At 34.4% G+C, this 14,586-nt stretch overlaps 2 protein-coding genes across 2 annotated transcripts; both read left to right on the top strand.

Annotated features, from left to right (window-relative positions):
• Positions 1–249: 249 nt before the first annotated feature.
• Positions 250–1,173, top strand: LOC124228069 (olfactory receptor 6C6-like; the record flags this gene model as incomplete). The annotated part of the gene is made up of 1 exon (XM_046642328.1): positions 250–1,173. A coding segment is annotated over exon 1 (924 nt), but the record flags the coding sequence as incomplete, so codon positions are not given.
• Positions 1,174–12,935: 11,762 nt separating this feature from the next.
• On the top strand, positions 12,936–13,874 carry LOC124251475 (olfactory receptor 6C1-like). Its single transcript, XM_046684302.1, has one exon. The coding sequence runs from the start codon at positions 12,936–12,938 to the stop codon at positions 13,872–13,874; it is 939 nt and encodes a 312-aa protein (XP_046540258.1).
• Positions 13,875–14,586: the final 712 nt, after the last annotated feature.

Below are 14,586 nucleotides of genomic sequence, written 5' to 3'. Positions count from 1 at the left end.
AAAAGGGGAAAAAGAAAGAATTTAGTAGTGTTGTAAAGATCACCGTGGCTTAAATGGAACAGTCAGTTGGAGGGTGCTTAGGTTGATCTATGCTGTAATGTTAGATATCATCTTTCTTGTCAAATTGGATCAACCTTTTGAACTTGTTTACTTTTCTGAAACTTTTTTGTCTGTAGCTTTTTAAAAATTCAGTTCTTTCCCCTTTTGGAGTTGTTTTCCTATGTCTATTTAATAGAACTCAAATCTGAAATGAAGAACCAGTCAGGAGAAATAGAATTCGTTCTCCTGGGGCTGACTGATGACCCACAATTGCAAATGGTGATTTTTATATTTCTCTTTCTAAACTACATGTTGAGTATGATGGGGAATTTATCCATCATCCTCCTTACCTTGCTGAATCCCTGCCTCAAGACTCCCATGTATTTTTTCCTCCGAAATTTCTCCTTCTTAGAAGTTTTATTGACAACTATCTGTATTCCCAGATTCTTGGTCACCATCGTGACTAAAAACAAAATCATTTCCTACAATGGTTGTGTATCTCAGTTATTCTTTTCCCTCTTCGTAGCAGTTACAGAGTATTACCTACTGGCTGCCATGTCTTTTGACCGTTATGTAGCAATCTGCAAACCCTTACATTACCCCATCATTATGAGCAACAAAATGTGCTACCGGCTCGTGCTCAGTTCATGGACAGCCGGCTTTCTGATTACCTTTCCACCCTTGGTCTTGGGACTAAAACTGGAATTCTGTGCTTCCAAAGTAATTGATCATTTCATATGTGACACTTCGCCTGTGCTGCAGATTTCTTGCACAGACACGCGTTTCCTCGAATTGGTTTCATTTGTCTTAGCTGGTGGAACGCTCATGGTCACGTTGCTCTTAGTAGTTTTTTCCTACATGTATATTATCAAGACCATTCTAAAAATCTCCTCTGCTCAGAAAAGAACAAAGGCTTTTTCCACGTGTTCTTCTCATATGATCGTAGTCTCCCTTACTTATGGGAGCTGTATCTTTATTCACATGAAGCCAGCAGCAAAGGAAAGGGTGACTTTAACCAAAGGTGTAGCTGTTATCTACACCTCAGTTGCCCCTTTGTTAAATCCTTTCATTTATAGTCTAAGGAACCAGCAAGTGAAACAAGCCTTCAAAGATACTCTCCAAAAGATTTTTTTTTTCAGAAAATGAGGAAAAAATTTAATGTTAAAATCTTTGAGAAAAGGTAAAAAGTGTTTACTTATGCTTTAAGTTTACTTAATCTGTACGTCAATTAATTAACCTTCTCCTAACATTTTAACTAAACCTTTCAGCACAATGCCCCTTTTCCTTCCTGCTTCTCTTTATGATTAGCATTCCTTTCTGTGCCATAGGAAGAGTCTTCTCTTCTAGTTATCAACACAAATGCTAAATTTCATTTACTCTGCAAGACATGATGCTGACCTTCTCCTTGTAAAATAACTATTTTAATCACATATTAATCATAAGAGAATTTTAAAGATATAAATATTTCAGCATGCACTACCACTGGGGCTCTAAGAAGGACTTCAAATGTCACTTGCTGTTATCATAAGCCTGATCACTAAGAGTGCAGAATTTTGAGCCAGTTGACCAAGGTTTTAATCCAGAAAAACGTGTGAGCCTGTTCAAGCTTCTCAAATTCTTTGCTGCTAAATTTCTCCAGTTATAAAATAAACGTAATAATAATAATTCATTTTTATAAGGTTATTTTGATAATGAAAGGAGATAGTGTATATAAAGTGATTCTAGATCTGTATCTGGCTGAGAATGAACTCTCAATAAAAGCTAGCTGCCTTTGGGGGAAAAGGTTGCTTCAGTTGAGATAAAATTCAAGAAGGCAAGAAAAAAGGGAGGTTTCAAATCATAAAAAGGTTTGTTTGTCCTAAAACATACTAGGACTTTATCTGGAAGTTCTATAGACCTGAAAATTTAGAGTGAATAAGACTTACCCACCTGGTTAGCTTATTTAAATACAAGTTCCATGTTCTCATCTCTAAAGTATATTTTCATTTTACCAGGAGTACAGTCTAAAAACATAGACTGTAGGTGATTCTGAGGCAGGTGGTTCATATCTGAGTTTTATTTTTTAATTTAATAATCTGTGTGATCTGATTTTTATTTTTAAAAAATTGTTCTATTACCTGTATTGAAGGTGGGTTTTTAGATGGTGGAGTGAGGAAGACAAGTTAGAGGGCTAATGTGGTGTATTAAATGAGTTCTTTGAGAGTTCAAATGAAATAGTGGCATGAATCCATAGCTCAGGGAGATGCCTCGAGAGAGATTTTGGAGAACAAACTGTTGAGTATTGGATCTCTGCGAAAAATGAAAGGAGGTTTTAGAAAATGAGTTGAGTCCTCGTGGGACTTCCCCTCCGCTCACTCCTGCACATTCTCCCCCATATATTTAATGCCTCTTAAGAAAGCAATATTATTGACATCCTGTCAGAGAAAAAATGTGTCCTACAAGGAAATCCCTAAAGTACATAGATTCCATATTGGATATAATATTACCATCAGAGAGATATGAGTGAAAAACCATTAAGGTATTTGGCACTAAACTATTATCCATGCACCCCTGTATAGAAATAATTTAAGTTGAGTTTTGTGTTCGGATTCATTTTACTATTTTTAAGTGACCACTGTTAAACATCTGCTTTTCTACGGCAAATAGAAGACAGTGAGGCTGTGTTATTATATTCAAGGCCCTTAAAAGCTTTCCAATAAGCTCTTTAAAAACTGCTAGGTCCTTCTTAGACATATAATTTGTGAATATTTTTTCCATCATTTGGATGGTCTTTTCACTTTCCAAATAGTATCCTTTGCTCACAAAAGTTTTAATTTTGTTCAAGTCAATTTTTCCAAATTTTTCTTTTCTTGCCTATGGTTTTGTTGTCATATTTAAGAAACCATTACCTAATCCAAAGTTACAAAGATTTATGCTCATAATTTCTACTAAGAAATTTACAGTTTCAGGTTTTACAATTAAGACCTTGATTTCTTTTGAGTTGATTTTTGTATACGGTGTAAGTAGCCATCAAAGTTTTCTTTTGCTTGTAGATATCCAGTTACACCAACACGATTTGTTGAAAAGACTATTATTTCCTCATTGAATACTCTTGGCATCCTTGTTAAAATGCAATTGACTATAAATATTTATAGGACTCTCAGTTCTATTCCATTGACCTGAATGTTTGTTGTTATGCCTGTTCACACTGTCTTGGTTATTGTAGCTTTACAGTAAGTTTTGAAATTATACAGTGTGACTCTTTCAACTTTGTTCCTCTTTTTTGACATTGCTTTGGCTATTCAGATTCCCTTGCAATTCCATTTGAATTTTAGTATTGAATTGCCCACTTATGTGAAAAGCACAGTTGAAATTTTTATAACTATTACACTAAATCTGTGATCATTTTGGGAAATATTGCCATCTTAATTAAAAATGTTAAGTCTGCTATCCATGAACATGAGATGTCTTTATTTAGTTCTTCTTTAAAAAAAGTTTTGTTATTTTCTTTGTACAAGTATTGCACTTTTTTGATTAATTTTACATAAAATAACTCCTATAATTGAACAATAAAAAGACTAAAAACTCGAGAAACAATAGGCAAACAAGTAGACATTTCTCCAAGGAAGACATCCAAATGGACAAAAAGCACATGAAACATGCTTAGGATCAGTAGTCATAAGGATAATACAAATACTATATATATACCTATTTGTTATATATATATATATATACACACACACACACTTCTATACTTCACCAATAACACTTGTTACATATAGCAAAAACATATATATAATAACAAAAATAACAAGTGTTATTGATGATGCATTGAAATTGGAACTCTTATACATTGCCAGCAGGAATGTAAAATGGTGCAGCTACTTGGAAAACAGTTTGGCAATCCCTCAAAAAGTCAAATATATCACCATATGCCTTATCATATGACCTAGAAATTCTATTTCTAGGAATTGAAAACAATGTTCACACAAAAACATGTACACAGATGTTCACCGAAATATCATACGTAATTGCCAAAAAATTGAAAGAACCCAAATATCCTTTAAGTGATGACTAGATAAACAAACTATGGTTTATCCATACAATCGAATATTACTCAGCCATAAAGAAGAATGAAGTACCAATACATGCTACAGCATGGATGAACCTTAAAAACATGCCAGTGAAGAAAGTCAGACACAAAACTACACATAATCTATGATTGCATTGATGTGACATGTCCAGAATAGGCAAGTCCATAGAGACAGAAACTAAATTAGTAATTGTCATGGATGGGGGTAGCAGAGACAGGGGAATAGCTCTTTAATGTGTATGGGGTTTCTTGGGGTGATGAAAGTGTTCTGGAACTATATAATGGAGATGGTTGCAAAACATGGTGAATATACTGAAAACCAATTAATTGTTCATTTTTAAATGGTTAAAATGGTGAATTTTGTCTGAGTTAAGAAAACACTGCCAAAAGAAAACATTTTTTCCCCTTATGTCTACAGAATCTTTCTCTTTACTACACTTTTCCCATGAAAATACCTCAGAATATTGACACGAGGAAAAGTAGAAGGATATATGTGGAACAAGGTCGTTAATTTTTTCTTGCTTTGTTGAGGACCCCTTTTGAGCCATATTAACTTTTAGTGTGCACTTTTTTGTTCAGTACAGTCTGCAGACTCATCTCATTCTCTCTTTTGATAGGAACCATTGATCATTTTAACACTTGCTGTTCTTTTCTCACTAAGTGTTGCTGTGGATTAGCACATGATATCTTAGTTTCTTTCTTGCTTCAAAACCCAAAAGAAACTAATTTTATTTCTACTTTTTTTATATTAGCAGTCATCAAAGAAAAATTATGAGAACGTTAAATATATTAGACAGTATAGTATATTTGTTAGGAGAACTTTCTGTGGAGTTATCCTGAATTTGTCATTTAAAAACTTTCGTAATTCTGGAAAAACTTCTTAAACTCTCTATGCATCTTTTTCTTCCTCTGTATAATAAGAATAAGTGATAAAATTACCTAGCTCAGGGAGTTTTGTTCATGTCACTTACAGCAGTGCCTAGAAAGTGTAAATATGAAGAAACTATATAGAATATAAATGTAGTTATCACAATGCTCATGGCACAATGTCAGTCTACTTGCCAGTCTGACTACAAACATCTCTGGAGAATACCAGCCTCTGCTTGTATTCCAACTTCCAAATTTTGCACAAATTCCTGTCATTGACAAACTGTAAATGAGAACCATGCAGAGAAGGAGACACTGGGAATGTCACCCACCTACTCCACTGACTAGAGAGCAAGTAAGAAAGTCGTATGTGATGTCGAGTTGGCAACAGACAATTCAGTGAAGATACTTTGAAAATAACCTAAGACGTGATCTCAGAAATCACAAATTATTGCTTCTGTCACTGGCTGTGCCCAAGGAGGAATGTGAGTACTGAGGATAAGTGAGGAGAGATGAGATTCATTCTGCACTTTCTTGTTCAATTTACCTCCGTTAAATAAGACACTGTTTGAAGAGACTAACAATATGAATGCTTAAGTCCTGTCATTCTTTCATACTACTTCAGACACCTTTGGCACCCTGGTTGAAAATTTTATTCTCAAGGGCACAGTAGATCGGTTTCTGATGGGAGAAAACATGAGAAGGGGCTTGCCACATAGCCTAGTGGTTATGTTAGGTGCGCCTGACTTCAGTGGCCACAGTTCAGTTGATGGCAACAGACCTATGCCACTCATCAGTGGTCATGCTGTGGCAGTGACCCACATATAAAATAGAGGAAGACTGGAAACACGCTAGCTCAGGGCAAAGGAATGAGGAAAAATATGGTCAAAGTAGGTAAAAAACATTATAGTACTTCTAAAGTAATTTAATTTTCCTTTGAGACTTGCAGGTTTAGATATCAAGCTTTAGAATAGTGTCCCAGGGAGAAGAGATCTCTGCTTATAAGGCCTCCTAGGGTAAATACCTTACACTCAACAAATCCTAGACCCTGGAAAGAAAACTGTGTTTCTTCATTTGTTCATTAATTCATTCATTCATTCATGCAATTTCTATCATTTTTTTTTAAACCTGTGCAGATTGCACTAAATGGGTTTGTCTTTTTAAAATGGATGTTAGGGTGATTTTTCCAAACTAGGATTTAGGGTTAAAAAATTAGAACAATTACATATCTCCAAGTCATTTTGTCAAAGCATATAGAACATATATTTGTGCCAATTTTTGATTTTGAAATTTCTTTTCCCCTTAGAAATAATTTGAAGTTCATAATATCCTATATTTCTTACTTATATTGAAGGCATGTGTTATGTCTCATTTTATATACTCTCCTTGTTCATCTGTATTATTTTTAAAAATACGTAAAAGAGGAATATTTTGGCTGCTACCATTACTCTTAGGCCTCCTAGAGATTTGACAGGAATTTCATAAATAATGATATTTCTTATATAGAGAACATTTATTCTGCATTCTATGCTCAACTAGGTATGTCCTATACCAGATCTTATTTAATCTTTACAGCTATATAGTAAATTAGATCTGATTATCTCCTTTTTTATGAATGTGTAAATTGATGCTCCGAAAAGAGGAATAACCATATTTGAAACTCTATAAGGACCTGATATTTTTGCATAGGTTATATAAACGGTTTTATAGGCTTTTTTCACTCACACTGTCTCATTTGGCCATGATTATATTATTATAGACTAGTCAGGGAAGGTACTAACTCCTAACTATAATTGGCCTGTAAATTACAACATTAATCAATCAAAACAAGAAACTCTTCAGTTGCCATGCCTGGTGAGCAAGAGGGAACAGGAAAAAAAGTACTATGTCTTAGCTGTATTATGGTACCAAAGATTCTTACTGGAAGGCAGATTAAAAATAATGAAGTTACTGATCATACTTGGTACAATGTGGTAGATTACCAGTGTAATAAGTAGCATGGAGTATTGGGTAGAGATCTGCATCAGGAATTAAGATATTTGGTTGCTAATCTCTGTCTGAACAATAATGTCAAGGGAAACAAATCTCACACTTAGTTTTGCTGTTTCTCGTTGTTACCATTTTCCATCTCATTGGACACTGTCCCCAAGTTTCCTTTTCCAAATTCAGTACTAATGTGCATCACGTTTTCTATTCCTCAGTGTTTTGTGTACATCCCTGTTCTGGCAATTTCGATTCACTGAATTAGTCCCTTTGAGCCAGCGGCAGAGAGAACAGATAAAAAAATTAACTGGCTTGTGCTACATAAAATCCTATGTAGAAACCATACTAGAGAGTTTTAAAACACCTTCTGATATTTTTTTCTCTTTTATATATCTGGTCTTTTATTCCTCTCTGTAGTCAAAGAGATACATCCTCTCTGGGTAAAATGGAAAATTTAAGACAAAAACATTGACAATAAAAGGGAAACTTGTTCAATGAGAGCAAATCTTTTCAGAAATCCTGGTTTTCATGGATTATAACAATCGCAGTCGCTAATATTTTTAATATTCCAGCCATTCTGAGTGTTAGTGAGCCTGTGAGGAAATCAGAGGTAAGTTGACATACAGAAGGCAGTGGAAGTCCCCTAAACCTTACCATTAATTCATTACTTGTCAGCTCAACTTTTGATCAAATTGAACAGGATATATTGGAGTTATATACTGCAACTGGGTAAATTAAAAAGTGTAAAAAAGAGTTAGCATATATTTTTATTATATCAACTTATATATTGATATAATATATCAATTATATTGTTATTAAGGCAAGAAATTAGTCTGTGACTGTGTGTTTCTAATTGAATATAGGCAATATAGAACTTTGTTTGACTTTAATTTCAGGTGGTCTGTGATTATATTTGACATTTGCTAACTGTACGAATATATGTAAGGTATATAACTTCTTTGAGCGTCGTTCTTTATTTGGGAATAAAGATAGACGTTTCACAGGCATGTTATGAGGGCTAAATGAGATTAAATAAAAAGTCCTTAGTATTTTTCTGGAATAAATAATGCTTTTGTTAAATCACAATTTCTATGACTATCCATCCCAACAGTTAATTCCAGCTAAAAGAAAAATAAAGATAATAAAATAGCTATTCTAAAAGAACATTGAGGGCCACACAATTTATAGAGTACTTTCATTTATATTATTTCAACTAATTTTCAAAAACACTCTTGAAATTTCAGCTCCATTTTAAACAGAAACTAACTGAAACTTACAGAAATTAAGGAACTCATCCAAAGTTGTAAATCTGTTAAGTGGCCCTTTTGTATTTTATCTCATGTTCCTCTAAATGCAAAGTCCAAATACTTTCTCTGATGAGAACTTATCCTAGAACGTCATAAATAGAAATTAATAGTGACTTGCCACCATAATCTTACTATCTTTTTACTTTTCTATTATTGTATAAATTATAGAGGCTTGCAGATGAACTGAAGGAGTGAGGTTATGGGCTAAGATTTACCATAAACCACTACAGATATGAATGCCACTATTTCTGAAATTGTAATTAAATGTGACTTGATGATCTCTCTTTTCCCTTAATTTGATTCTATGAACACTGATATGAATGCTGAGAATTGAACCCGTCCATCATTACTGAAATGAAGAAATATAAATTACTCAGCTTTCTCCAGGGAATCAGTCAACTAAAATAATAGTGAAAAAACAGTAAAAAGCATCTAATAAAACAATTCTTCCAACCATTAGATGGATTCTCCTGAGGGATCTTTGCTTCACTCAGGCCAAGAGAAGTTCTTAAAGGAATCTAGTGTCAAGGCCCAAAGCCCAGAATGACTCAGCAGGGCCCATAATAAATGTAGAGTATTTATGAAGCTGAATTAGATGCTACCCAGGGCATTGAATTAAGCAATTTTCCTTTTCTCTAATGTGTTATCCCAAACCCAGAACAACTCTTTTAAACTCATAAAGTAAAAAGAAACAGAGTGATATAATTAATAAAGCACATGCTTTTGAGATATGATTTGTGAAATTTTTCTTTGATCTCTAATGAAGTTTAGCTGAATAAGAAAGAATTTAGTAAACACAGAAAAAATTGAAGCAAGTAGACTTTCAAAGATATTGAGCTACTAAAAGGTAATTCCACACAGTGCAACAAAAAACTATTAAAAACAAAACCAACAACAAAACACACCAGAAATAAAATGGAAGGATCATAAAGCTCTTCTCTCAGTCTCTTGGAGGAACATCCTTTGGTCCTTCAAACTTAATATATCCTTTAATATAGAGTCCTTTTCTTACCTTAGACATCAATGAAATCAGCAATATCTAGTTTATTTAAAGGGTTATTGTTAATATGAACTTCATGGTAGGGATTTTGGAAGAGCAAGATATAAAGGTGTTTTCAGAATGAAACCTTGAAGATGCTTTTTAAACATTTTATTTAACAAATATGAAATTTTATTGCTTATTTTCACTTCAAATAACTCAACGATTCTGTCTCAGAGATACTTCAAAGACAAGTAAGAATTGATTTTGATGAAATGGGTGGAAGTTAATATAAGGCTTAATAACCTAGAGCATGTTCTTCCAGGGGCAAAAATGGATCAACATTCAGAAATAAAAAGCTGAAAAGATGAGTTAAATACTTGCAGATATCCTCCATACTCGGCATGAATACATCCATGCAATGGCTAAAAGCTCTGGGAATCACATGCACCTTGTTAAACATTGAAGTTTATTTCTTGCAGAAGGCTGAGGAATGAATGCAGATAATTCTTATCAGGCTTATTTGACATTGGTAAATGAATACAATCCATTGAAATTTCTTACATATTTTTTCATGAAAAGTATAGTATCCCACCTCCAATTCTGTGGCATTGGATCATTTTTTGCTAGAGTCTCCTTAAGGCTGTTTTTCTCTGGTCCTAGACGACTGACTAAAAAGTTTTCATTTTCAGTGATGATCACATGAACCCTTAAAATATCTATGAATACCTTTCTTCATAGCTCTTCACACACTCCTTCACAGGCTTAATCAGTAGCCAAAAGCTTTAAGTCGTTGTATTATTATTCAGAAAAGTGTTAAAATTAACGGGAAACTTAAGAGGAAAAACAAATATGCGAAAAAGTTGAAATAAGGTTAAAAACAGAGTGCAATGATACATTATTCCCTATAGAATCATAATATTACAATATTTTTTTTTAAACACCTAGCTCTTCAATGTCAGTAAGTTATCGCAGAAATTTCAATCTTGAGATTGAAACCAAATCTTGTCTATTTGTTGAGAATGCATTTGGTAACTTCAAGGTGTTGTGAAAAACTAGTTCTTTCAATGAAAAGCAAACCCTGACGAAGGAAGTGTGATGGCACTGAGCGAGAGTAAACTTAATGAGAAGGATGAACTGTAAAGAAATTGAAGGAAAGGAATTTTGAAATGACGTTTTATGAAATTTTCTTTTAAATTATATATCAACAATTTTGGCTTCCTTTACATATCTTTCATTATAAATTTACTTACCACAGGGAATTTAGGTCAGGTAGATGAATACATCTTGAAAAGTAGATAGTGTAGGAAAATGCATCTTGCAAAACAAAGATACAACCTACTTAATATTCAGCCTAGAATTTGGCATAAAATAGAGAATTGCACCTGATGGCAGTAGGTAATTCAATGATAAACTCAACACTAATCAATTAATTAGACGTGTTTATTTTAAACCTACTATGACTATACGAGGCACTGGATTATGTTGCAATACCTTTGAAGGTGAGACTCTGGTCTAACTTTCAGAAATTCACAGAATAGTGGAGGAGTTCGCAGGAGATTTCAGCACAGGATGTGTCATGGGTTGGTAAGAATGACTATAAGATTCTTACGAACTCTTACAAGGACTATTAAACCTAGTATTGAGGGAACAAGGAAAGAGGTGAGTTTGGGTGTCATTGAAATCTGCTACTCACAATGCCAGTTACGTACATGTTTTTTATTTAATGCAAGTTTCACATTCATTCTTATAAAGGTTACTACTAATGAGGGCCAGAGAAATGAAGTGGCCATTGTGTGTGGCAATGCTGACGTGCTGCAAATACCTAATGTGCCTCAACTGTGGTGATCGAATCCTAGCTGAAGATGAGAGAAGTGGATTGTGTGTGTGGGTGGGATGGGGGCTGGTGATGGGGTGGAGAAGGCAGATACACCATGGCGGGAGAGGTCACCATGTACACGAAGTGGAAGAACAAGGCTAAGATTCAGTTGCCTAGAATGCCTGACAGGTACTGTACGACCAAGTGATTCTACCTCATTTTCCTTTGTTGTTAGTGTTCCTATGTGATTCTCTTGCTGCTAAATTTATTTGTTACTCTTTATCTTAGAGATAGCTTTTTACACAGGACACCATCTTACTCCCAAGGTTTTCAGCTCAGTGGGTAGGGAATAGTTTCTCCATTGAGGACAGGCTTATAAGACTTTTATTAAATGCTAAGCAATTTTCTAAATGCTTCACATATATTAACTCATTTAATGTTCACAATAACCTAATGAGATAGGCTTGTTTACAGAGGAATAAACAGTGTATTTATGGATGAAGCAGAGAGGGACTAAGTGGTTTTTCAGAGCTAGTAAGTGACTTGGATTCAAACCTGGATGTCCTCACTCTTCCTTGTGGAAATATCTACAGTAATATCATTTAAATTTTATTTTCAAAAGAAAAAATTAAAACACTATTTTAACGTAATTCCCTCAAGGTCCATCCATGTTGTTGTGGAAGGGACGATTTTATTTTTTTATGGCTGAGTAGTATTCCATTGTATATATATACTATATCTTCTTTATCCAATCATCAGTTATGTTAAGTGAAATAAGCCGGATAGAGAAAGACAATCTCTGTATGACTCCACTGATATGAGGAATTTAAACATGGGGAAAAGAGAACGGATTAGTGGCTACCAGGGGAAAGGGGGAGCGGGGGGTGGGCACAAAGGGTGAAGGGGTGCACCTACAACATGACTTACAATAATATACAACTGAAGTTTCACAAGATTGTAAACTATCATAAACTCAATAAAAATTAACTTTAAAAAATAAATAAATAAACTATTTTAAGAACACATACAAATAAAGAAATTTAATTTACCGCAGCTTTCTTGGGGAGCACTTGTATAACTCTTTGAGGGAAATTCTTCAATGTAATAATAATAATAACGGTCATTTTAAATAGACAGGGAAATAAGTTGTATAAGAATAAAAGGCATAAAAAACAACACATAAGTAGGCTGAAATGTCACAAAATATTGCCAGGGATTCAGATGTAATCAATATCAGCTTTAAGCACTTCCAGTTTAATTTATTTTCTACCTCTTTCTCACCTCTGTCTCTACATCTGAGGTTGCTCATGGCAATGACTTTAGTGTTTCTGAGTTCCAACGCAGTAGTAGTAGGAGTTGGAAAAGCTGTGTGAGCAAAAGTTGATAGAAGGCTGAAGACAAAACAGTCACTTTAAAAAAATAAAGTATCATTCCCATTTTTGAGGATTCTCCATGTAATTAAAGTTTTAACTAACACAGCCTAGGAAAGTTGTAGAGGGATTGGAGCAATAGCACAGAGGTGGTTCTTGCTGGGAACAAACCTCCTGGTCACATCTCTGAAAGTTCACAGCTTGTATTTGGAGTCAGAAAAGTCTGGGAACAAATCCCTGCCCAACTACTGCAAGCTTTATGACACTGACTTTTTTCCAGCTTGCCTTAATCAAAGAGTTTTATCACGTGTAAATAGAGGAATATAAAGGATCACTGTTATTATCAATTTGCTTTAAATTTCCCCTAAGGTGAAATGACATACTACCTCAACCGAATTCCAGATGCAGACTTGGATATTTGTCCAGCCACTCTTCAAGTCTGTTGTTTGTGCTTTGGTCCATAGGTCTGGCAGGAGGAAAACAAATAAGCAACTGAAGAATGAGAAACCAGACAGAAATAACAGAGTTCATCCTCCTGGGACTGTCAGATGACCCACAGCTCCAGGTGGTGATCTTTGCCTTTCTGCTCATCACCTACATGCTCAGCATCACTGGGAACCTGACCATCATCACTCTTTCTCTGCTGGATTCCCACCTCCAGACCCCCATGTATTTCTTCCTTAGAAATTTCTCTTTATTAGAAGTTTCATTCACAACTGTCAGTATACCCAAATTCCTGGGCACCATTATGTCAGGAGATAAAACCATTTCCTTTAGTAATTGCATTGCTCAGTTATTTTTTCTCATTCTCTTGGGAGCCACTGAATTCTACCTTCTGGCTGCCATGTCCTATGACCGTTATATTGCCATCTGCAAACCTCTGCATTATATGACCATCATGAATCGGAGAGTTTGCACACTCCTTGTCTTCTCTTCATATCTAGTTTCATTCTTATTCATATTCCCTGCACTCATTTTGCTCTTAAACCTTGATTACTGTAGGTCTAATATTATTGACCATTTTACCTGTGATTATTTTCCCCTGCTGCAATTTTCTTGTTCAGACACCAAATTCCTAGAGATAATGGAGTTTTCCTATGCTGTGTTTACTCTAATGTTCACTTTGGCATTAATAATTCTGTCTTACATATATATCATCAGAACCGTTTTTAGAATTCCTTCTACTAGTCAGAGGACAAAGACCTTTTCCACATGTTCATCTCATATGATTGTCATCTGTATCTCTTACAGCAGCTGCGTTTTTATGTATATTAAACTCTCAGCAAAAGACAGAGTATCTCTGAGCAAGGGAGTTGCTGTGCTCAACACCTCAGTAGCCCCCATGCTGAACCCCTTTATTTACAGCCTGAGGAATCAGCAAGTCAAGCGAGCCTTCATGGACATGGCAAGGAAGGCTGTATTTTTCTCAAGCAAATGAAATGATGTAGTGTCATGAATTAGAGACACATTGCAGGGCAATTTAAAAATTATACTCATGAAGTTTCAGTAGCTTCTTCAAATCACAATGACCTCCCTCTCATCCCTGTTTATTCTTTTTATTTTTTTCTAGCAATTTGCAAGCACATTTGTTTAATATATTTCTTATTGAGTTTAAATAACTTTTCTTATGTCTCACTGACCCCCATTCTACTGAACACTGGGTTAGTTGCAACCTTTTAAACAATAATTATTTTAAAAAGTAAAATTGTATTTTGAGTTTTGTTTAGGTAAAGAATATGATCACCAAGAATGGAAGAGACAGTGTATAAATATTGATATGATATTTTACTTACTGTACACAGACAATAGAATTTTGTGATTTTCATTTATATTTGACAGAAATTAGTTTCATCATCTTGCAGTTTCTCTGGAAAAAAATTTTTATATGTCATATACTTTTTTCAAAGTATGCAAATACTTTATTTTAAAAACCAAGAAACACGACTTTTTGCTCACTTTAATAGCGTATGTCTGTATAATTTATTTATTGATAAAAAAAGCATAGATCTTTAATATGTATACTTTTGTAGATATGGTGCTAAATAATCTCCTTATTTCCAAATCCCATAATAATCCAATAGATACAGGTAGATACATGCATACATACATACAAACTAGAAAATAGTGAAGAAATAGCCATTTTAGACATG

Source organism: Equus quagga, chromosome 1, assembly GCF_021613505.1.
Source record: "Equus quagga isolate Etosha38 chromosome 1, UCLA_HA_Equagga_1.0, whole genome shotgun sequence".
Lineage (NCBI taxonomy): Eukaryota > Metazoa > Chordata > Mammalia > Perissodactyla > Equidae > Equus > Equus quagga.
The sequence above is the reverse complement of the archived record's forward strand: the minus strand, read 5'-3'. Positions and strand labels throughout refer to the sequence as shown.